The 25768-nt window shown below is 46.7% G+C and overlaps 1 protein-coding gene across 3 annotated transcripts in view; it reads right to left on the bottom strand.

Annotated features, from left to right (window-relative positions):
- FBLN5 (fibulin 5) overlaps nt 1-25768 on the bottom strand; it is a 79071-nt gene that overhangs the window by 45627 nt on the left and 7676 nt on the right. For all 3 annotated transcript variants that reach the window (XM_050799112.1, XM_050799113.1, XM_050799111.1), the window contains exon 4: nt 22561-22815. In XM_050799112.1, the coding sequence (XP_050655069.1) occupies nt 22561-22815 (255 nt within the window). The remainder of the gene's footprint in view (nt 1-22560; nt 22816-25768) is intronic.

Raw genomic sequence — 25768 nt, 5'->3', positions numbered from 1 at the left:
AGCTGCCATGAGCCATGTTTGCACCACTGCACTCCAGCCTGGGTGACAGAGTGAGACTCTGACTCAAAAAAAAAAAAAAAAGAAAAAGAAAAAAAAAGAAAAAGCACTACTTCTTAGGGACTCAGGAATAGACTGAGACACTTTTCTTCTTTAATATGCTAAAGAGGTTGTTGATCCAAAAAGCAAAAAATGTACTCATCAAAATAAGCACTGTTCACTCATCCATCCATTCATCCATTCATTCATTTAACCAATATGTATTAACCAATGTGTAATAACTCAATGTGTACTCCATATTGAGTAGTGTAGAATGGATTAATATTTTTCTTTTTTTTTTTTTTGAGACGGAGTCTCGCTCTGTCGCCCAGGCTGGAGTGCAGTGGCCGGATATCAGCTCACTGCAAGCTCTGCTTCCTGGGTTTACGCCATTCTCCTGCCTCAGCCTCCCGAGTAGCTGGGACTACAGGTGCCGCCACCTCGCCCGGCTAGTTTTTTGTATTATTTTTAGTAGACACGGGGTTTCACCGTGTTAGCCAGGATGGTCTCGATCTCCTGTCCTCATGATCCGCCCATCTCGGCCTCCCAAAGTGCTGGGATTACAGGCTTGAGCCACTGCGCCCGGCCCAATATTTTTCATTATTTGTCTTCAAACGTCCTTTTACAAGTATAATTCAATCACAAGTTTTTATCTACCTCTATTCCCTTAGGGAAGTCTAAGGTGTTACTACCCTGTCGTTATAAGTGATAAAAATGAGGTGGACATGGTTCGTGTACAGAACAAAAAATACACATCAGGAACCCAACCAGTCCCCCCGCTAGCTAGCTTTATGTCCGTTTCCCCATTTTTAAAGTGGGAATATCGTGCCTGAATATTTTGGAGGATTCAATGAGATAAGAGATTCCACTGGAGGAAATGCCACCTAAAATGTATTAATAGAGCTTATTACTATTAAAGAAGAAATGCTTTTCTCTGGGTCGTAGAAGAAATAAGAGGGAGAGCCATTAACTAAATCTATTATGTATAAGACTGGGTCTGATGGTCTCACACTATCAGTGTTACAAGTATCCTCTCGCTCACCCACTCAGTGTCTGTTTCCCGGGCCAAAGGAGGAAAGGAGTGAGCGGCATAGAAGATAATTTTGAGGGGACAATATATTTCCAGTGCCTATTTGCAGAGTTATTTTGGAATATCAAGTAGCTGTAAGGATTGGACAATTTGAGCAGAAAGAGATAATTCCTCTAACGCCTGGTCAAAAGACATCCACTCATCTATCTTTCAATTATATCAGCAAATACTTACTAAACGACATCTACATTCTTGGCATTGTGCTAGGCATTGTGGATACCAAAGTGAATAAATCATAAAGACCATATATCCTGATGACAATGCAATTAAGTTATAAATGAAAAACAAAAAGATAATTTAAATCCCCATAAATGTGTAAAATTCAGAAACTCATCACTAAATAAATCATGGACAATAAGAAGTGATTACAGGGAAAATTAAAAATTCTTACAACTTAATAGCAATAAATACCATACATCCAAACTTAGAGGTCACGCTAAAAACTACGTAGTCTTAAGTGCTGACATAATGAAAGAAGAAAAGCTTACAGTTAATGAACTGAGCAACCCGCTTAAGAAATTAGAAAGGGGGCCGGGAACAGTAGCTTATGTCTGTAATCCTAGCACTTTGGGAGGCCAAGGCAGGCAGCTCACTTGAGCTCAAGAGTTCGAGACCAGCCTGAGAAACATGGCGAGCCCCTGTCTCTACAAAAAATACAAATATTAGCTGGGCAGGATGGTACACGCCTGTGGTCCCAGATACTTGAAGCCCAGGAGATCAAAGCTGCAGTGAACCGTGATCACGCCACTGCACTACAGCCTAGGCAACAGAATGAGACTCTCGAAAAAAGAAAGAAAGAAAAAAATTTAAAGAGAAACAAATCCAAAACATAGAAAGAAAATAATAAAAAACAGAAATTGATGCAATAAAAAAGCAAAAAGAAAAGAAAGAGATAGAGGAGAGCAACAAAGCCAAAAATTTCTTTTTGAAAATACCAAACTGATATGCCTCTGGCAATATCTCTGCCTGTTTTCTTTTTGTTTTTTGTTTGTTTGTTTTTTGTTTTTTAATTAAAGAACTAGCACAAGGCTGGGTGCAGTGGCTCATGCCTATAATCCCAGCACAAAGTTAGATCATTTTAACTTTCCAGAGAATAGGAAAGGAAAAATATCTCACTCTATCAAGCTTATATGTGGACACCAAAACTAGCAAGAGTAATTTAAAAAAGAAATGCGGCAGGTCATTCTAATTTATAAACATTGATGACAAAAGTCCTAAACAAAATGTTAGCCAAACAAATCCAGCAGTATATTTTAAATAAATCATACTATAACATGGCCAAAGATAATGATGGTTATACACGGTAAAAGTCTCCCATTCTTTGCCTTTTATTTTTTGTTGTTCCTAAGGGCAGGATGAGAAAGAGCAGCTCAAAAGAATTCAGGTGGCCAGGCACAGTGGCTCACGCCTGTAATCACAGCACTTTGGGAGGCCGAGGTAGATGGATCACTTGAGGCCAGGAGTTTGAGACCAGCCTGGCCAACACAGTGAAATCCCATCTCTACAAAAAAATTACAAAAATTAGTCAGGCGTGGTGGCCGGCTCCTGTAATCCCAGCTACTCGGGAGGCTGAGACAGAGAATCGCTTGAACGTGGGAGGTGGAGGTTGCAGTGAGAGGAGATCGCGCCACCGCACTCCTGCCTAGGCGACAGAGCGAGATTCTTTCTCAAAAACAAACAAACAAAAAAGAATTCAGGTGAGGCACTAGGCATTTCTTCAGATGTTCTATAAAGAGGATTCATGGTATTATCTACCTGATAACTTTTAATGAAAGGGAGAGTTAGTTCTCTTTGGGGGCAGTATTGTTACCTGCCTACCTGAGGACAAGTGAGCAGCTCAGATGGCAGCTCCAGGCCCCTCCTTTCATTACTAGGGACCATCCCCTGATGTCATGGAAAGGTGTGTATATGACTGAGATAGTGTATCCTTTAGTGAGTGAAGTACATCCTTTGTTATCTGTCACTGTGGGCTCAGAACAAACTTTGGGTCCTTCTGTTTCTTCTCTTTCCATGCAGAAGCTGGGATTCCAGGTATAGCTCTTTGCCTCCCACCATCCGAACTTCCTTCATCCGGTAACAGCACCCTAATTTTCCTTTAAGGAACTGCCTTTCAGCACTTTTAGTCCATGCATGGCAGGTAGCTTTGGACCCACTGCTGGTTCCAGGGGTGGGCTTGGGATGTAGGCTTGCTAAATCAAACCTCATGTGTTGCTAGTCATTGTGATGAACTCAGGGATGGGCTTGTGACCCAAGCTGGCTACTAGAGCCCACCTATGACCTTTTGCCAGAGCTCGAGATTGAGGCAATCTCTCTGGGTTGTTAAACTAGTAAGACATAAGCCTGGAGCTACCAATGGTCTCCACTTGAGAGATCCTGCCCTGAGAATGAAGAAGTCTATGTTTTGGAGATAGGCATTGGAGAGAGAGAAAAAAATGAAGGCCATATGACACTACTTAAGCCCTTGCACTCAGGCATGTCTGAAGCTAGCTCTACTTCTCAACTTTCGGTTATGAAAAAACAAATTAGGCTGGGCATGGTGGCTCATGCCTGTAATCCCAGCACTTTGGGAGGCCGAGGTGGGCAGATCACGAGGTCAGGAGTTCAAGACCAGCCTGACCAATATAGTGAAACACACACATTAAAGCACACATATTAGCTGGGCATGGTGGCGTGCAACTGTAGTCCCAGCTACTCAGGAGGCTGAGACAGAAGAATTGCTTAAACGTGGGAGGCAGAGGTTGCAGTGAGCCAAGATCAAGCCACTGCACTCCAGCTTGGGCGACAGAGTGAGACTCCATCTCAAAAGAAAGGGAAGGAAGGAAGGAAGGAAGGAAGGAAGGAAGGAAGGAAGGAAGGAAGGAAGGAAGGGAGGGAGGGAGGGAGGGAGGGAGGGAGGGAGGGAGGGAGGGAGGGAGGGGGGAGGAGGGAAGGAGGGAAGGAGGGAAGGAAGGAAGGAGTGTTTATGTAGTTCATTGTTGTTTTGCTTAATCTACTTGGAGCTGGGTTTCTGTCAGTTGCAACCAAAAAGTCCTGATGACTAATACACTGAATTTAATCAAATTTCTCTATAGCTTTATGGAGACAGAGTCCTCATATTGGCGTTTGCTTAATCAAAAATCAGAGCACCAACAGTAACAAGTGAATGTATTTCATTTTAAAAGGTAAATGAGAAATTTGCTCTATGTTCCTAGAAATCTCTGCAGAGCACGCCAGTCTAAAGTTGTCCTTCTTAACCTTTTTCATGTTGAGGCACACATAGAACATTACAACGGTGTGTAAGGCACAATGGAGTGGGCAAATTGGCCCAAGGACTCAGCTCTCTGAAGCCCCTGCCAACCAACACAAGAACTGAAGAGATCAATATTCAGGTACCCATACCACCTGTGAACCAGTTGGGAGGGTCACATCTAGAATAAGGTAAAGGTGGGAGGTCAGGGAAGCTGTTTCAAGGGACAGTCCTCACATGAGTCTTCTCTTAACAAGATGGGTGACCTGCCTCATCTGATGGTACATTCCTCATCCTCCACACACCATTTGGGAACAAAGTGCTTCTAAGTGATTTGAAGCTTTTCAGAATCAGCCTGCCAGCACCCAGCTGTTTCTGCACAGTCAGGCTTTCTGGAGTGTGTGGCTCTGGATTCGTGAGAAGGACCCCAGTTCTGCTGAAACTGCTCCTGCTCTCTACAGCAGACCAGATTTTCAGCCAAGAAACAAGAGGTCAGGGGACTGGGGGCGGAAGAAGGAGTATCCACAGAGCTGAGCCAAAAGAATGACATTATTTAAGATATGATTGAAGAGTCTCTCCAAGACTGGCCAAAAGAGGAATTTGATTTGAACTCTGAGGGCTTAAGAATGCTGAGCACCCAGTTTGTAGATTCTTCTGTTGACCTGTTGGGGCCAAACAAGGATGGAAGGATGGAAAGAGCATCTTTTCTTTATAAATCCAGTAGCTTGACTTTGTCTACGAGTGCACACAATCTAAGGAAAGGCATGTTGCTGTTGCTGTGTTCTAACAACCTCATCTTCCTGTTTATCCAGCACTTATTACTCAACTTTCTTGGACAGCTGACCTATCAACAAGCCAACAAACATGATTGACCCTGTTCTATCTGCAAGACAGGAGATGGGGGTATGAAAGAGACATAAAGATAACAGAACATGAAGCTTTAATGTGTTAAGTGACACAAGCACATTCCTAAGTCTAAGGTAGATGGTGAGAAATGTCCCAACAGAGGCACAAGCACGGTGTTTTGGGAACTCAAAGAAGGGGAGGTTCCAATGGGCTTGAGATGAGACCAGTAAAGATTGAAGAAGGCCTCTGGGAAGAAATCACAGATTTAGGTCATTAAGGATAAGAAAAAAGAATGGCAGCCGGGCACTGTGGCTCATGTGTGTAATCCCAGCACTTTGGGAGGCCGAGGTGGGTGGATCACTTGAGCCCAGGAGTTCGAGGTCAGCCTGGCCAACATGGTGAAACCCTGTCTCTAGTAAAAATACAAAAATGAGCTGGGCATGGTGGCATGCACCTGTAATCCCAGCTACTTGGGAGGCTGAGGCAGGAAAATCATGTGAACTTGGGAGGTGGAGGTTGCAGTGAGCGAGATCGCACCACTGAACTCCAACCTGGGTGACAGAGCAAGACTCTGTCTCGGAAGGAAGGAAGGAAGGAAGGAGGGAGGGAGGGAGGGAGGGAGGAAGGAAGGGAGGAAGGGAGGGAGGGAGGGAGGGAGGATGGAAGGAAGGAAGGAAGGAAGGAAGGAAGGAAGGAAGGAAGGAAGGAAGGGGAAAGAAAAGGAAAGGAAGGAAAGAAGGAAAGAAGAAAAGATATTACCGGGGGTCTCTGACCTCAAAAGGGTCCCGGCTGGAGGAAGAGGGCTGTGTCCTGTGTTATAGGGTGAATCATGTCCCTCCAAAATTCATATATTCAATTCCTATCCCCCAGTACCTCAGAATGTGACTGGAATTGGGGACAGGGTCTTCAAAGAGGTAATTCAGTTAAAATGAGCCCGTTACGGCAAGCCCTACTCCAAAATCTCTAGTGTCCTCCTAAGAAGAGGAAACTCAGACACAGACACCCACAGAGGAAAGACATAGTCAAGTAAAGGAAAGGAAAGACACAGGGCCAGCTATAAGCCAATGAGAAAGACAAGGAACAGATCCTTCTCTTGCAGCCTTCAAAAGGAGCCAACCCTGCCAACACTGTGATCCCAGACTTCTGGCCAGCAGAACCAGGAGACAATACATTTCTGTTGTTTAAGCTGCCCAGTCTGTGGTGCTCTGTTATGGCCACCTTAGCAAACTAGCACATTCTGTGGGCTTTCCCCCTGGCCCTGAGCACCTCCCAAGCTTCCAGAGGGAAGTAGACGGCCTTGTCCTTCCCCCTCCCCTGTCTGGTCTCAGAGTTCTTGTTGACTAGAACTTATTAGTGTGCGTGTGGCTCTCGGGGCTCAATCTGGAGTCCCACACACTCTTCCCCATGGTCAGTAGGCTGTGCTGGAATGCAATCCTGGCAAGCCTTCCCTCCTCCTCAGAGTCAAAAGCCAAGTTGCACTATCTCCTGTTGTCTTGATGACTTTCTATTTTATTAACCCATTTGTGGCTTGTCTGCCTGCTAATGTACCAGGGTCTCCTGCCCCATATTTTCTGTCTTTGGAAGGAGATGATGCTAGCAGTCAAATTCATTCAATGTACAACTATTTATTGAGCTTGAATATGGAAAGAATAGGGCTCTATGATTTACAAAGAGGACTGGTCACTTACTATCCCCAGTGTCTCGAAATGAATGAATTATCTAAATGAATCTTAAAGATCATCCTCCAACCATGGAGAAGTGACTTGCTCAAGGTCATTCAGTTGCTGAATCTGATCTCTTTCCACAACTCATGATTTTTGGGGATTAAGAAACCAGAGACTTTGGGCTTCATTCAGCGCTGCAAATGGCCTGCTAGGTGATCTTGGACAAATTCTGTCGTATCACATACCTATCCTCCAGATTTCTCAACCAAATTATAAATGTCCCTTCTTGGTGAAGACTTCCTCAACCCCCTTGGGCAGAATCAGCTGTTCCCAGGATTCTCAGTCCATAGCAGCCTTGTGGTGGTTTACCCAAGAGTTGCCAACCCTCCTCTCTGAAAGCCTCCAACCCACATACTCCATTTCCTGTGGCCCCCACCCCGGATGGTAGGATGAAGTATGGACCAGGTCAGCCCAAGCCTACCCTCAGCACTCCCTTGGCCAAAGCAATATCTTCGGGAGATCTATCATTAGAACTGGTCTGCAACTCCTCTTTGTCAGGGAAGATAACATTTCATGGTTAAAACCCAACTCCAATCTGGCAAAATTTCAACTTTGTTCTTCTGACGCCAAAGGCTAGTAGGCCTGAGACAAAGAAGGTTCTGAAAGTACCACTTTGGGAATTCTAAGAGGTGTTCTATGCAAACCAGTCACGACATTTTAATTCTCTTACCCAGATGTCCTGTGGCTTGGTTGGAATCCTGAACCCAGAAAGTAAAATCCGTTACCTGGGATTTTATAAAAATTATCCATGTAATCTTTACCCAAAATTAATAATGACCCTTAGAAAAGGCTCAAGTATGAAAAAGTTAAAGAAAAAGGTAGTAAAGGAGAGAAGAGATGAGACAAAGTGGCTCCCAGAGTCTCTACCAATGCTTGTCCTTCTTCCCTCTCAGGTGCAAGATGATTGATTATGAAGCAAGAGGTTCCAGCTGAGCCTTCAGCCAGTAGCCAGCTAACAGGTACTTAGCAAGCACCAACTATGGGCCAGGCAGTGGGGATGCAGCAGGTAACAAGGCATCGTTTCTTCCCCTCATGAAGTTTACAGCGAAGGGATGGGAAAATCAACAAACAAATACATAAAAAGCCACCAATCAGTGGCTCTCAAAGTGCAGCCCCCGGGCCAGTAGCATCAGCACGACCCAGAAGAACACACCCCACCCCAGACCCCAGAGTCAGAAACTGGGCAGCAATCTGTGTTTGAAGCCGTCCAGCGGATTTAATGTATGCTCAAGACTGTGCTGGAAAATGATGAGGCTGTGACTGGGAGTAACTGCGGTGTAATTTCAGACAAGGCGGCCTGTGTAGGACTCTAAGAGGTGCCATCTGAACTGAGCTGAAGCCCAAGAGGAGAATGAGCCCAAAATGTGAAGAGCCAGGAGAGAGTTCCAAATAGAAGGAAGAGAAGGTGCAAAGGCCCTGAGGTCCGGAAGGGCCTGGTATGTTCGGAGAAGAGAAAGGAGCCGGCATGGTGCCTATGACCAACCAGGGCACCTTGTGGGATGGCCTAAAAGGGCCTAAAGCTGGCAGGCCCACATGCTGGTCAGCCTAAATCACAAGTGAACTGTGGGATGTGGGACAGTCATGGAGTCCTTCCACATTTTCTCTAAAATGAAGGGGCGGACAGGCGCCGTGGCCTGTAATCCCAGCACTTTGGGAGGCCAAAGCGGGTGGATCACCTAAGGTCAGGAGTTCAAACATGGTCAACACAGCAAAACCCCATCTCTACTAAAAATAAAAAAATTAGCCGGGCATGGTGGCACACGCTTGTAGTCCCAGTTACTCAGGAGGCTGAGGCACAAGAATTTCTGGAACCCAGGAGGCGGAAGTTGCAGTGAACTGAGATCACGCCACTGAACTCCAGCCTGGGTGACAGAGCAAGACTCTGTCTCAAATAATAATAATAATAATAAAGTTAAAAAATAAATAAATAAAATGAAGGGAAGAACATTCCTGGGCCTGCCTTCCTCCCTGGGCTGTTTTGAGAATTCCATGAGCTGGTGGACACGAAAGCATTTGGAAGAGCGAGAGGCAGTGTTCCAGTGGGAATTACTATAATGAAAGGACTCATGGCACTAACCGCAGGACCCAGCCTCCACGGGGCGAAGTGGAGGCCACAACAGACCACAGGCCAGTGCCGCCTGGCCCCCAGCCACTGTCTGCTCTCTGGAGAGAAATGAGATGGAGACGATCCTGGAAAAAGGATCTGTTGAGGAGGTCTGAGGTGGGATTTTTCCAGAGATGTCTGACAGTGGGATCGCTTACATCTCTACCTTGTTGGTCAATCTGGGAGGATTCTTGGCTTCCTAAGGAGCTTGTGTTTTGCTCCAGCTGCTTGCAAACTTCCCCAGGGGTTATAAAGTCAGTATCAGTTTTCTCACAGGACGAGACCAGGTCCCATCATCACAGTGAGGGCCAATTTCATCCATCCACTGATGCCCCTTTTTCAGGGGTCTTGGCAAAGGGATCATCTCTGTTTCAAGCTTAAAGGAGACTTTGATCAGGACCCTGAGAACATGGAGGTGATGTAATTACGAGGTGACCCAGTTATTAGCCCCTATAGCTTAGACTACATGCAAAATCACTGCCTCAAATGATAAGACACCATTTCTGAAAGCTGCCTGTCTCCACAAGCCCCCCTTCACCTGGTTGTCAGAAGCATCTTCGCATCCTGAATGGTCAAGGCTGGAGGGAGCCTCACAGATAATGGCCCAGCCCCTCTCATGCAGATGTGAACTGGAGCCCCAGAAAGAGAAGGAACTAGAGCACAACACCCAGTGAGCTTGTGGCAGTGCTAAGGCTAGACTAAGCAGAAATCTTCAAATAGGCTTGTAAACATTTCACTCCCCTGCTCAAAAACCAGTGTTCACAGAATAAAGCCCAAGTCAACTGCATGGCATTCGAGGCCCCACAATCTGGTGGGGAACCTTGAGTGCCAACCTTCTAAGCCTCATCTCTTATTCTATGCTGCCCTGCCCACAACCCGTGCCCAGGCTGCAGCCACACTGGGTGTCCTAAGTGTGCAGGTGACTGGTTGACTCATGACCAAGGCTGCTCACCATGCAGTGAACTTTCTTGCCTCCATGTCTGTGCCCACGCTGTTCCTTAACCCTGAATGCCCTTCCTCATCTCTGACGAGGAAATCCTATTCAATCCTGCAAAGACTAGCTAAAGACCACCATAAACATTCACTTTCCTTGTGGGCACTCCCATAGCACCTGGGACATATTGCCCTCATCAGTCACATCTGACACTGGCTCATGAAGAGAATCTGATGAGTTATGTACACCCCCTCCCAAACCCCCACTCACACCCACTCAGCAGAGAGATCCTGAGGGCAGGGACGGCGTCTTGTTCATCCTTAGACCTTCCTAGCCCTTGGCAGTGTCTGACACAGAAAAGTGATCAGTCAATATCTGTTTAATCAAATGGACACACAGATGTGCAACACCTGTCCATAGGAAAGCTTCTGTGACCACTCCAGCCAGAGCCAACGAAGTGTCCCATACCTACACATGTTGCCATCCTATTTCACTGGGCTACGTATAATTATTTGGGTTTCATATTTCCTGCCAACCCACCTAACTCCTGCCAAGAGGCTGTGAACTCACCAGGAGGTGATGATGTCTGATAAATTATGCCTAGTGTTCCATTATTGGAACACTAAGCATGTGGGAGTTATTTATATCCTCCTGTTCAAGGTCATCACCAAGGTCTGATTGCAAAAATTTTAAAAATTGCTACATCAGGCTTAAATGGGTTAATCTTTACATGCACAGCTCAGACCTCAACACATAAATGGTAAATGGATAAATGAATTCCATCAATGGGTCATAAGTTAACCTATGTAGAAACTAATATATAATCCATTTCTCTTTCTCATTTGAATCCCACATATACAGTTCACTCAGGTAGCTTTTCTGCTCATTTAACAAATATTTATCAGGCACTAGAAAAATACAATGGTGACACCAGGTGTGGTGGCTCACGCCTGTAATCCCAACACTTCGAGAGGCAGAGGTGGGCGGATTGCCTAAGCTCCGGAGTTTGAGACCAGCCTGGCCAACACGGTGAAACCCCATCTCTACTGCAATACAAAAATTAGCTGGGCATGGTAGCACGCGCCTGTAGTCCCAGTTACTCGGGAGGCTGAGGCACGAGGATTGCTTGAACCCGGGAGATGAGGGTTGCAGTGAGCCAAGATAGCACCACTACACAAGAGAAAAAGAAAAAGAAAAAAAAAAAAAAAAAAACACAATGGTGAATAAGACAGAAAGCTCTGTTGGGTGGAGAATTGTTAAATAAATAATCGCAAATGTCTATTTATCACAGCTATGGAGTGTGAGCCGGAGGATAAGTACAGGGTGCTGTGGTCACCCCTGAGTCCACTCTGAGCTCTCAGCTGCCCCAGCAGTCCTGTCCCATCATACTTCATCCCTGTCCCCGCAGAGAAGGCCACCCCTCACTCAGCTCAGATGCAGAAAACAGATGACCCGTCTTTTTCCCTAATGGAATGAAGCAGAGTCAGGGTTTTTTGTGTCTTTGCATTGTTTCATATAATCGTCCTCCAATTCTTAACCCCCCCTCCCATGAAAACTGTTGAAGATGCCAATTTCATACTGATTCCGGATGCAAAGTCTGTTGTGTCTGACCTCACTGATTCCTGGGGGACATGTTAAGACCTGTGAAATATGTAGAGCTCATAAATCAACTCTGGCTGGATTTCCACAAATGTTTCAGTTTGAAAGAAAGTCAGACAGCACTGACAAGACCCCAAGTATTCTGCTTCCCCGGCCCCAACATACCCGCCGGCCCCAGAGTCTGTGGATGCTGGCTGCCTGCAGCAGGGCCCAGCACTGGCTGTCCCCATCTCCCCTCTGGCCCGGCTCCGACAAGCTGGAGGGGAACAGGCGGTCAGTCCTTGACATCTAGTCTGTTGTCTGAGGCCCTCTGGAGGGAAGGAATCCTGTGAATGTCCTTTCCCTGCCAGCCCCCAAGGAGATGGCCCAGAGACCCTTCCCCAAGCATGCTCCTCTGTTTCCAAGACAAACAGGAGCCTCGGGATGGTTGTTGGGCTCCAGGGGGTGCCAGTGACATGTAATACAACTGAGCAGTGCCCTCTGGAGTTGTGCAAAGAGCTAGCGCTGGCTGGTGGTGAAGCCCTGGGAGCCAGTCTCTCCCACGGCAGGAGAACAAAGCTGTGGCTTCAAGGTACGAAGGGCACAGCCTCCCACAGAGTTTCCCCTTAGGGAAGGGGACAGAGGACGTGGGTTTATCTGCAAATTAATCTGACTGGAAGGTTCTTCACGGGCATCTTTTTCCATTAGCCCATCAGTGCTGCTGTACATTAGATTAGACTGCATCCAACACTCACGGAGCGCCCGTGGTGCCCAGCATCTTGCTGGGTGCGGGACGGCCACAGTGCCCATGGCCCTGGCCCACAGGGCGCTCAAGGAACAAGGAGACTCTTGGTCACCTTAGTCTCCACTTGACATCCAGTACAGTGGGAGGAGTCAGCAGGGGGTGCGTTGGAGGTGAGTGCTGGGAGACTGAGTGACGAAAACAGTGGCGCTCCCCTCTGGCTAGCCTGGGTTCAACAGCACCCGCACTCTTCCTTCCTGCCATTCATTCATTCAAAAATCACTCCACGAGAGCCCCACTCTGCCAGATGCTGTGGATAGACCGTGGAGGCTGGCACTGTGCCTTTGTCTCAGGAATCCCCCTGCCAGGCACCCCACCCACTTCCCTGAACCCCCGACAGCCATGCCCTCCATTATGAAAGACGAAAGCCTGTGGGCACCTGCCTGCCCTCTGTGCACATACCTGGGGCTGCTGGGAAGCCCTGGCCTCTCTGCCTCCATGCTCAAGGCCCAGGGCTGGCTGCTGGAGGGAGGTCTCTGGCTCGTGGGTCTCTCTGATGAGGGGTCAGCCCAGCTCACCAGCACTTCCCCAGTCCCAGCCTGCCCGGCCTGGGCACCACGTGGCCTGTGTGGTACATGTGTCCACAGAGGATGGCAGCCCAATGGATAGGAGAACGAAGGTACCCAGGTAGCTCTTCAGCACTCCCAGAGTCTAAGACGACCCCAGAGAAAGGCTCGAAAGCTACCTCTGTGGCCTGAGTGAGGTCAGAGTGGAGACAGAGCGGGAGAAGTGTCAAGACATGATCACGAATTGAAAGGAGGTCCCTCTTCTTCTCCCTCCCCAACTAATGCTCCTTCCCCAAACTTCCCCATCTGAGGTAAGTAGCCAACAAGCACTCAAAGCTGAGGTTTAGATGCTTCTCTAAGGAGCATCGTAACATGCACCTCCGACTAATTTAAAAGACATGTGCTAAAGAGTCAGCCCAGCTCTGGCCCCGGCATTCGAGGCTATTTACAACCTTGAAGGTAGCTTCAGCCTCCTGCCCTCCAGGCAGTGCTCTCTGGAGACTTGGTAATGCAGCCACTTTTGCCAGACCGGAGCTGAATGGTCCTGCCATTAAAAAGTCCACACTTCATCCATCCTCTGCAACACCACTTGCTTTTCGCACACAACTGGCTAATTCCAGAGTGGAGTAGAAATAAAAGAAACATGACCAGACCAAGGAACATAAGATGAGAGCCAAGAAAAACTTGTAGGTCAATGAAAAGACTGCCACGCTAGACACTGGGGAAGTGACCTACTACACAAAGGCACCAAGGGCTGGGCATGGCCCACCAGTGGGACCCCACCCAGAACGTGAGGCCAGCCAGTGCAGCGAACCTCACCAGACCAGTGCCAGTAACCAAAGCCAGCTACCACTGGGGGTGGGAGGGACTTCCTCACAAACGGAGACTTGGTAGGGTCCCGGCAGATGTCAGTAGGCACGTGTGCTGTTGAAATACACGCAACAGAGAAGAGCCGCATCACCTGGGCAATCCAGGTGGGAAAGGGTTAACGCAAAAAAAACGATGTTTCCTAAAGATTGGGAAGATTTAGAATAGTAGAACATTCTTGAGTTGCAAGAAACCTGAGAAATCATCAGAACCAGGGAATTTGAACTTTTGTGTGTGTGCCTTGAACCTGTTTGGCAGACTGCTAAAGCCCATGGACTCTCTTCTCAGAATAATGCTTTAAATTGCATAAAATAAAACTCAGAGGATTATGAAAGAAAACAATTGTATTGAAATGCAGCTATCCAAATATTTAAAAATCAAATGTATGGCTGGGCATGGCAGCTCACACCTGTAATCCCAGCACTTTGGGAGGCCAAGGAATGAGGATTGCTTGAGCCCAGGAGTTAGAGACTAGCCTGGACAACATAGCAAGACCCCGTACCTACAAAAGATACAAAAATTAGCTGGGCATGGTGGCATGTACTGGTAGTCCCAGCTACTCAGGAGGCTGAGATGGGAGGGACACTTATTTCCGGGAGGTTGAGGATGCAGTGAGCAGAGATCATGCCACTGTAATCCATCCAGCTTGGATGACAGAGCAAGACCCTGTCTCAAAACATACACACACACACACACACACACACACACACACACACGTGTGATACAGTAATACAGATACTTCTTTATCAGTGCATTAAAAAACAAATTTAGGCAGATCTAGAATCTTCTACAATTTTGAAGTGATAAGCATAGATAAGGTTTCAAAATATTTCAAAATATTTCCAAGTATTTCAAAATAACTGCCACGGCTGTAAAGTGATATGTAAATATCTGATTCTCTTGTCAATACCATCCCAGGTACTGCTAATAGTCCTGTGACCTGTTGCCTACAATGGACAGTAATGCTAAATCTCAATTCAAAGTTAGTGGGGAAAAATATAACGATAGATCCCTTGATTTCTATCCACAGACCCCAGATTATGACCCTTAGTATAACACCATCCTTTCTTTTTACAGATAATAAAACTTAGGCCAGAGAGGCCAAGTGGCTTTCTAAATGCCACACAGGTAATAAGTAGCAAATCTGGGATCAAAATCCAATTCTTACTAATGTCTCATCTCATCCCTTTACCACTACAGCATGCTACCTCAATCTAGGCCTTAAAATCATTTCTTTCCAGTTTGTGTTTTGTTTTTAAATAAGTAATACTTTCTTCTAAAAAATTCAAACAATACACAAATTGCATGAAAAAAATAAACCTTCTACCTTTCTTTAAATACAGTTCTGTTGAAAAATAGACAGATGAACGAGGGCCCTTCTAACTAAAGGGTGGTCCCTGGAGCAGCAGCGTGGCATCACCTGGGGGCTTCTAAGAAAATGCAGACCCTCGGGAGCCACCCCAGACCTCTTGAGTCAGAACTACATTTTCCCCGGTAATTCATGGGCACAGTAACTTTTGGGAACAGCTGTCCTGGACAACTTCCTGGGGTCCTGTCTCTGTTTGGGTCTCCCTGGAAGCACAAGTTAACCCCAACTCCTACTGCTGAAAACTGGCAAAAATTCAACTTTCAACCCCCTAAAAGACACACACTATTAAATCTAATTCCCAGAGGAAAGAATAAAAAATAATGGAATAACAGGACTAGGGGTTTGGAGCAGGAGAAGTCATCATGGAATGATGAGATTTGAAATAATGAAAACAATAATTACAGTAACTAACTTATGAAGCCCCTACGATAAGGCAGCCTCGATGTTAGACAATTTGCATGCATTATCTCACTTAATTCTCCAAATTTCCTGTGGCAGTTGGTACTGTTATCCCTGTTTACAGGAGGAAAATCTGAGGTTTAGAGAAGTGAAGCCACTTGCCCATCATCCCAGCAATGATAAGGAAAGACTTGCAGCAAGGTGGGAAACCTGGGCAGGCCATGCCCGTGAACAAGCCTGCTGGGGCCAATTCACAAAGACATCTAAGCAAACCCAGCTGCAGAACCCCCGCCTCAATGCGGGTCCCATTTCCTCTCTGGGCCTGCGTAGTCCCAACGCCCTCAGCAGCTAAAGAATCAGTTTCAGGGTTTCACCCATTTTCCTCCAGATCTTGGTTTCACACATTTTCCTTCTGGTCTCAGCCTGAGGACTGAGTTTCAAGTTACAGCCCAAGCCAGAGGCCTGTATAAAAAATAAAAAAAGTCTGTTGGAGTGAAGGATGCCTTCTCCTCCTTAGTTTTTGTTAACCACAGTCCTGCCAACATTAGGGGCTGAGGTTTCTCCTTGCCCCCGGCCTTTATGCCACATTTGTTCCCACTTCCCACTTTTCTGTCTCACAAGTTAAATAATCCCAGGCTCTGCTGCCATTTCCAAGCAGATTCTAAGTGAAGCCACATCAGGCTTAGCTGGGCAAAGCCCTTCAAGGCCTGGAAGCTAAATGTGCACTGGGTTCAGTTTTAGGTCATTTTAAAGGTTTTGAAGAATTAGACGCGCGATGCATTTTCAGACTCTCTGAATCTTCCCATGGGTTATCATCTCAAGACCCTAGCAGCCTCTTCATGAATCTTTCCCAGTTAACATTTACTGCGGGATACTCCGCGTAAACACCAGGCAAGGTGTTTGCACGTGTTATCTATGAGACAGGTGTTGTTATACCCATTTTACAGACGAGGAAACCAACCCCTGTTCTCACAGGTAGGAAGTGGCCAAACCAAGGTGAGACTCAAAGCCTGTCTGACTTCCAAGTTCCAGCCCTCTCCACCCCAGAAGCCTTCTTATCTCTGCCTTCTCTTTGTACCCTCTCAGGAACTCATCAGAGGCCGTCTTGAATTTCAGCTGCTTGTGTTGTGTCTCATCTCCCTCCCTTATCCACAAAGTCCAGAGACAGCTCCATGGCCGTGCACAGCTCCACATCCCCCTCAGTGCCTAGGCCAGAGCCTGGCACCAAGAATGCACTCTGTACACATTGGCTGGCTGAAGAAATACTGGCTGGCTTTCAGGAAAAATAACTCGAGAGAAAGCCTCAGACCAACACCACCCCATGTGTTAAGATCCCATGTGTTGCTCTCTGCCTGCTTGGGCGCCCTGATCAACAACAAAAACAAAAATCCTGGACTAGAAGAGAGAATCAAGATATTGCTTGTAACTTCACAAATGGCCAGAATTCCTGCAGTCCCCTGAGTCGAGGGCTCTAGTAAAAGGCTGCTTTCTCAGCTGCAAAAAATTTCACAAACAAGAGTTACGGATGGAGTCCCTACATTTGCCACTGAGCCACGCTGGTTAGCGAAGCTCGAATTTGGAATGTCCACCCAGAGAGATGACAAGGTGAGCCCCCAAGGGAATAACTGACAGAGTTGAGTGGCGGCCACATTCAGCGACCTGGTCTCAGAGGCAGAGTGCCATGAGAGGAAGGTTCCTGAATGGGAGTCCACATCTTGGGTGCCCCAGTCACTTGGCACCAGCTCACCCCACTCCCTGAGGCTTCAGTACCGCACCATCTTCAGCCCCACATCATCCTTCTCTGGGATGTCTATGTGACCCGCTCAGAACTCTATGTATGCATTTGATTTGGCCTCTGTCTGTGTCTTGATTGTGAGCTGTTGGGTGAGGCTCTCCTCCAGCAGCCCCTCCCTGCTTACCAGTTAACCATGTTTGTCTGGCTCTCCCTCCCCTGAGAATCTGGTCACCAGATCTCCCAAGGGTCCAGGATCTGGGTGACACACTCTAATGAGCCATGAGTCCCATCACTGTCATGCCAAGATGCCAGTTTTCTGAACAACACAAAACTTACTTGGCTCATGGACTGTAATTCCTAGGTCACTGTTCACTCTGTCTGCAGAAGTGTCCCAAGTGATCCAGCTTTACATCTAGGGGCCCATGGACTCAAACCTACGGCCAAACATTGTTTCAGAAGGGCAGGGTCTAGTCACCTCCAAAGTGGAACCAAAAACAGAGAAATTGAGGAGGAAGCTCTGAGGGACTGGCCACCCAGGCGCTGAGCCCAGCCCCGCCCAGCCTGTGGAAATAGGCACGGCCTCATGCGGCACCAAGGGATGAGAGTGATTCCTTGGAAGTGGGTCCAAACCCTAGAAAAAGTAAACCGCAGTGAAAGGGATGCTCATTTGCCTCCCAAGGCAGACTGTCTTACACTTTATGAGAAGAAATCAGTGCATGAAGAGGGCAAAAGATCAAAGATGCTACCTACAAAATAGCCTGCCCAAAAATTTAACCTGAATTGGATCAAGTCTATTGATTGGATCAAGCTCTGTTAGCAGCTTACAAGAAAATATAGGGGACTAAGGAATAAGATAACCCGCCCCCGACAAGAGTGCAGTCAGTCACCTCCCAAACGTATGAAATTCTACAGAACGAGCAGCTCGGCCTCTTCAGTAAATAAGTGGCCAGGGAAACAGTAAAGACTAAAAGACATTTAAGAGACTTGTCAACCAATGCAGTTTGCAGAGCTTGCACGAGTCTGATTCCAAGAAACCAACAGACAACCGGCTGCTGAGATGGTTTCGTACGCATGGCCCCATTGGGGCTCAGCTTGTCACCCCTCTGGGTGGATATTCCAAGTTCTGGCTTTGCTAACCAACTTGGCTCAGTGGCAAATGTAGGGACTCTAATAACTAATGTTAGTGAAATGTTTCATGGCTGAGAAAGCAGGCTTTTGCTAGAGCCATGCTATTCCGGGGACTGCAGAGATTCTTCCAGCCATTTGTGATGAAATTGCAAGGCATTTATGAGACAATCAGAGAGATTTGAATACTACCTGGATATCTAATGATAAAAAGATTATTATTGACTTCTGTAGGTTTGATAATGGTATTGTATTTTTTGGAGGTTTTTTTTATTTTATTTTTATTTTTTGAGCTGGAGTCTCGCTCTGTCGCCCAGGCTGGAGTGCAGTGGTGCAAACTCAGCTCACTGAAATCTCCGCCTCCTGGGTTCATGCCATTCTACTGCCTCAGCCTCCCCAGTAGCTGGGATTACAGGCGTGCACCACCACACCCAACTAATTTTTGTATTTTTAGTAGAGATGGAGTTTCACCATGTTGGCCAGGCTGGTCTCGAACTCCTGACCTCAGGGGATCCGCCCACCTCGGCCTCCCAAAGTGCTGAGATTACAGGCATGAGCCACCATACCTGGCCTTAAATTTGTTTTTGTAAATAATTTCTTTATCTCTTAGAGATAATTCTGAAGTCTTTAAGGATGAAATTATATGAAGTCTGAGATTTGCTTTAAATTAATGCACTGAGTAGAGTGTAAAGAAGAAAGGAGATTGTGCCTGTGCTGATAACTACAGAAGTTGGGTGATAAGTAAGTAGGTGCTCACTACGTTCTTTCTACTTTTGATTAGGTTCGAAATTTTACAGAGCAAAAAGTTTCATTAAGAAAAAGAGAGACAGAGAGCTGGGTGCCACGGCTCACACCTGTAATCCCAGCATTGTGGGAGGCTGAGGCATGAGGATTGCTTGAGCCCAGGAATTCGAGACCAGCCTGGGCAACATGGCAAAACCCTGTCTCTACCAAAACAATACAAAAATAAGCCAGGCATGGTGGCATGAGCCTATAGTCCCAGCTACTTGGGAAGCTGAAATGAGAGGATCACTTGAGCCCAGGAGGCAGAGGTTGCAGTGATCGAGGAGCATGATGGCACACGCCTGTAATCCCAGCTACTGGGGAGGCTGAAATGGGAGGACTGCTTTGAGCCCAGGAGGCAGAGGTTGCAGTGATCGTGCCACTGTACTACAGCCTGGGTGACAGAGCCAGACCCTGTCTCAGAAAACAAAAAGAACAAGAGAAGGACCTTGTTTTTAATCCTGACTTCAGCACTGACTCTGAGCACCCTTGAACAAATCTATACCTCACTGAGCCTGTTTTCTCATTCAAAGCTTGAATCGTTCAAATCGTAGCTCAGCCCCTCACTTGCTGTGTGACTTTAAACAGGTTTCTTAGCTTCTCTTCTTCAGTTTCCTCATGGGTGCAAAAGGATTGATAATAGTTTTACCTTGTAGATGGCTGTGAGGATCAAATGCATTAATTATTGTAAAGGTTCTAGCACACAAGTACTATCCAAGTGTTTGATTTTATTACCACCGCTGCTGCGGATGTTACTGTTGATCATTACTTTTATTTTGATGAAGAGGAGAAGACACCTTTGGAGATGTTGTCCTCCTCTCCTAGAACGCTAAAGTTTCAGAAATGTTTCCCAAGCCTCCCTGACTCACCCGCTGCTCATGCAAAGCCTCCTCCATAGGACCAGAGCTGTGCTCTGGAAAACACCCACATTCTCTGGGCAGTGACACCTGCACACTCACCTCCTTGTCTTTTCTCAATGATTTCCCCATCTTGTCTCCTTCCCTCCCACCTTCCACCACAGTGCCTTGCTTCCCTTCCACCTGCTCCCAGGCCCACCTCTCTTCCATCCCAGTTCTTGGAAGGAGCGGTAGGTAGAAAGAGCCTCCCTTCCCCATCCCTTCTCTTACCTCCTCCCACCCCCACAATGCCAGCTCTTTACAATACGCAGAGGGACCTCAGCGAGGGCCATTTGAAAGCCTTCTGTAAACCAGGAAACCATGGGGTGGGGTGAAGGGAAGTTAGAAAGAACTCAGGACTTATGAATGCATAATGCTGAACTTTTTGGAAATGGATGGGCCTGGTGCCAGTCCTCACTAGGGCTCCTAGATTGTATTCTCCTTACAAAAGGGCCATTATGAAAGTTCCGCATCTCCCGTGTGACAGGTTCAGAGCCATAAATGGCATGACGTCAGAGGGACCAGGGGAGGAATAGCTTTCCCAGCCATGTCCTCGTTGTAAGGGCACTGGGACCCTGGAAGGAGGTCTAGGGGAACGAGGGAGACACTTTGGAGAAACCCGCAGCAGCTCCCAGCTCTTCTGCAAAAGAGGCCACTGAGCTTGCCCAAGGCATCAGCTAGAGCTGTCTGCACCACCACCACCCAAGGCCCCTGCCAAAACCGCAGAGTGCCTCCAAGGAGTCATTACACCCTCTTCCTCAAGACATTTAAGGGCTGATCACTTGGCTCATCCAGCCTCCATGTGACATCCTGGAAGAGCAGCACCTTCCACCTCTCTATCTCTGCATTTTCTTTTGGGATCATTTCTTTTCTACCAGCTAGGAGAGGTCATTTCCTATAGTTAGGAGACTGCAGACACGGGAGAAGTTAGGAGAGCTAGAAAAGAAAAAAAAACAAGTCCCTTCCAGTTACAAAGGTTTTTCCTCCTGATGCTGGTTATAAGGAAGCATGTTACCATCTTCTCCACCCCGTGCTGGCTTGACTGGACCCCATGCTCATTCCCTTTGCACACTCATCAACATTTAAGGTAAACAGTAACCAGCTCTCTCTTTCTCTTCCCCGCCCCACCCCCATCAACACACACAGAGACCACACCCCTTGAGACCAGTGAAAATGTAGAAGTTTGGGTTCACGCATATCCAGCGTTTCCTGGTAGCTCTGAAGACACTTGTCTGCATATTATTCATGTGTATTCGAATGAGAAGGCACGCTCCTTCACATAAGCATGTAGAAGACACTTTAAATTAACAAACACAGCTCCCCTAATAGTGGGTTACAGCTCAGCACTCCAGAGCCCTGAAATAGGACAAAGAAAAATCTTGCTAGACCAATGGTCTTCCAAACTTTTGGGATAGAGGAAAAAATATTAAAATTTCAATTCATATATATATTTTCTTAAGAGACAAGATCCCGCCATGTTGCCCAGGCTGGAATGCAGTGACTATTGACAGGCGCGATCATGGCGCACCACAGCCTTGAACCCCTGGGCTCAGGTGATCTCCCCCTTCACCCTGCTGAGTAGCTGAGACTACAGGCACGTGCCACCACTCCCAGTTTCATATTTATTTTTTATCTCGTCCTTTTAAATTTGATATTTCTTATGTGAAGTTTATATCCTGCAATCCATATTAGTATGACAGGGTACGTATGTAATTTATAAAAATCCATATAGTGGGGATCCAGGCTCAAAAAGATTTTGCAGATGGGATGCATGATCAAAAAGTCTAGAGCTTTCACTCTATACACCATCTTCCAGAGCTGGAGACAGTTGCAAGATTTTGGCCTGACCACAGCTAAAGACCAGGGAGGATCCTAGGTAACTCTCCTCCAAGGCCACGCTGGCCCACAGAACCTAAAGCTCTCTTGGGCACTGGTCACGCCCCTTGCCAATTCCTTTGTGCCTGCTTCTTCCCAGAGGTCCATTCTTGCTATGAGTTCCTATCAGTGAGGCTCCTTTTGGCCAAAAGCGCATTAGTTCCAACCCAAGTAACCTGCTTTCTTTCCAGAACAGTTGGCGGTGCCCTTCAAGGCTTCTTCTATTGCAGAAGCACATGTTTCAATCAAAGGTGTGGGGGCTGAGGGCAGAGCTGTGGTCCTTTCTAGATCTTCCTCTGAGATTTACTTACTGTAGTAAGTCTGACCAGATGTATTTGTTATTTAATTGAGAAAATATTACCTTGGTCTTTAAATATATGGATGAGTGATCGATAGATATAGATAGGTAGATTGACGAAAATAAAATAAAGAAAAAAATTGGTTTTCTGGAGAACTGTGAACAAAACAGCAAAATAACCTCCCTAGTTGGGCAGGAACCCGGAGATACAGGCTGCTGGGAGTGAAACTGGGAATGCAGAAAGTCAGTCATTGTTTCACTGGTGCATTGAATGGCAACTACCAACCCATTTGGGGTGAGCATGCCAGATACAGACGACGTCTTCCCCAAAGCACAGCAGAGAGGAACAAAAGGCTGGGCTACTTACCCACACATTGGTTGCCTTCATCCATCTGGTATCCAAAGCGGCATATAAGAGGCCTGGAGATCGTGGGATAGTTTGGAGCTGAGAGCGGTGGGGCAGCTGCTGGGTACGGACCTGAGTAGGGGGTCGAATAGGGGTTCGAGTAGGGCCCTCGGTACACGGGGTTTGTTCGGGGAATGCATAAATACCCGCCATTTTGGTTAACACACATCATGTCTCCTCGGCAGGCCTCGGGGATGGTCCGGCATTCATCAATATCTGCAAGGCACAGAAAGGACAAGCATTAGTGCCCCCGCCTCCCCAAGCTGCGTTGTGTCCGGTGCATATTTAAGCAGAACTTGGCACCAGGCGTGGAGGAAGCACTCCCAAACACACTTCACCAGCATCTGCTCCTAAACACCTGGGGCAGCCCCAGCTCATCGTGGGAAGGTACCTTTAAATGCTGGCTGAAGTGAATCAAAGTAACCAGTGTCACCCAAACATCAGCCTTGCAAATACCACCATCATGATTTTGACCATATCTACAAAAACCTTGCTATAGTTTGAATGTCCCTCCAAAACTCATGTTGAAACTTAATCCCCAGTGTTGCAATATTGAGTGGTGGGGCCTTTAAGAGGTGATTGGATCGTGAGGGCTGTACTCTCATGAATGGATTAACCTACTCATAGATTAATGGGTTAATGGGTTATCTTGGAAATGAAACTGGTGGCTTTCTAAGAAGAGGAAGAGAGACCTGAGCTAGCAGCCCAGCCCCCTCACCATGTGATGGCTTGCATACTTCAGAACTCTGCAGAGAGCCCCCACCAGCAAGAAGGCCCTCACCAGATGGAGATCCTCAACCTTGGACTTCTCAGCTTCCACAATTGTAAGAAATAAATTCCTCTTCTTTATAAATTACCCAGTTTTAGGTATTTCGGTATAAGCAACAGAGAACGGACTAAAACAAACTTGTACGATCATTTGCACATACTCTTTCTTTAAATAAACCCATATTTGAAGCACAAATAAATGTATTTTTAAAATCTTACATGACTACAGCAGGTGAAAATTAGCATAAATAGAAGGTAACAGTAAAAATAAATATATACTATTAAAATAAAGAGTGTTTATCTGCAGGTGTACCATCTAATATGCCAAGGACCCTCGTGTACATACTACACTCTGAAAATACTGGAATGGGCCAACAATTGTCTCCACTTCTATTTCAAGTAACAGTGGTCGGGGAGAAAGAGTCTCTTGCATCAGGAAAGACAAGGCTTAGGCTGGGCACAGTGGCTCACGCCTGTAATCCCAGCACTTTGGGAGGCCGAGGCAGGTGTATCACCTGAGGTCAGGAGTTCAAAACCAGCCTCCTAACATGGTGAAATTCCATCTCTACTAAATACAAAAAATTAGAGGGGTGTGGTGGCGCATGCCTGTAATTCCAGCTACTTGGGAGGCTGAGGCAGAAGAATCACTTGAACCCAGGAGGCGGAGGTTGCAGCGAGCCGCGATTGCGCCATTGCACTCCAGCTTGGGCAACAAGAGGGAAAATGCTGTCTCAAAGAAAAAAAAAAGAAAGAAAGAAAGAAAAGAAAAAAGAAAAGGCTTGACTGAGAGCTAGTTGCTTGTTAAGAAAGCAAAGCTTTGCTTTCTAGTCAGCTCTGTGCCAGCCAACAAAGCCCATTTCCAGCCAGGCTGGGCTCTGCTTGTTATGTCTGGAAGGGGAGAGGTGGACTCTCTAGAAAATCAGCCTTGCTAGGTAGGGTACAGACAATGGGAGGCCTGAACTGTGGCTCCAGCAAGCAGCAGACATGATCCCATATACTGAGCCATCTCACCAGCCTTGGAGTCTGCTCTGTGCAGGGCTGGAGACTGGAGACCACACGCCTGCACCCGACAACTCACCCCCAGCATCTCATCTGAGAAACTCACACCCAGTCCTACCAGAGGAAGGAGCAATGGCAAGGTGCAGAATGCAACAGCCTGTTCTTCAGCTTGAAGCCTGAAGCCATTGTTGAAACTGGGGGGCCAGAAAAGAAGGCCACTGCTCCACTCTTCATTCCTCATCAAATCTTCAAGTCAAAACGCCTTACTTTAAAATCAAAATGTTAGCCCAGATTTCCCAGGACAGGGTTTATTCCTCACCTTTCACCAGTTTTTCAAACCATCTATCTCCCCTCTGGAGTATGCCTGACATGAGCTTGGAGAAGACAGATGATTTTGCCTAAATTAAGTATAATGTAAAAGCTAAATACTTCCCCTAAGATGGGGGGAAGTAGGGCTGTCTTACTCCGTTCATATGCCCTATGCTCTGAGCGTCCTTTCCACACCCTGTCCTTGTTAATGCTCTTCCTTCTACCTGGAATGGCATTTCTTAGGATCCTATTCATCCTTCCATACCCAATTCAAATTGACCTCCATTAATGCTTTTTTTTTTCTTTTTCTTTTTTTTTTTTTTTGAGACAGAGTCTCTCTCTGTTGCCCAGGCTGGAGTGCAGTGGTGCGATCTCAGCTCATTGCAACCTCTGCCTCCCAGGTTCAAACCATTCTCCTGCCTTAGCCTCCTGAGTAGCTGGGGCTACAAGCACATGCCACTACACCTGGCTAATTTTTTTGTATTTTTAGTAGAGACAGGGTTTCACCATGTTAGCCAGGCTGGTCTTGCACTCCTGACCTCAGGTGATCCACCTGCCTCGGCCTCCCAAAGCGCTGGGATTACAGGTGTGAGCCGCTGCACCTGGCCCCGTCAATGCTTATTGACTCTGGACATAAGGTATCACTCTCTCCTCATCTTCCACAGAGTCCATTGCAAAAGATGGCATGCTAAGAGAATGCCCCTCACAAACACTCCAAAATCTCCTCTTCCTAGTCCTCAGAACCTGTGAATATGTTGGGTTACATGGCAAAGGGGAATTAAGGTAGCAGCTGGAATTAAGCTTACTAAGCAGCCGACCTTGAGATGGGGAGGTTTTCCTGGATTTTCTGGGTGGGCCCGATATATTCACAGGAGTTCTGAAAAGTAGAAGAAGAAGAGGCTGATTGGTCAGAGAGATGCTACAACAGAAAAAGAAGAGATTCAAAGTGAGAAACACTTGACTTGCTGTGTTGGCTTTGAGGATGGAGGGAGGAGCTGCCAGCCAAAGAAAGCAGGAGATTTCTAAAAGGTAGGAATTGCCCTCCACTGACAGTCAGCAAGGAAACAGAACCTCAGTCCTACAACCATAAGAA

The sequence above is a fragment of the Macaca thibetana genome, chromosome 7 (genome assembly GCF_024542745.1).
Source record: "Macaca thibetana thibetana isolate TM-01 chromosome 7, ASM2454274v1, whole genome shotgun sequence".
NCBI classification, from domain to species: domain Eukaryota; kingdom Metazoa; phylum Chordata; class Mammalia; order Primates; family Cercopithecidae; genus Macaca; species Macaca thibetana.
The sequence above is the reverse complement of the archived record's forward strand: the minus strand, read 5'-3'. Positions and strand labels throughout refer to the sequence as shown.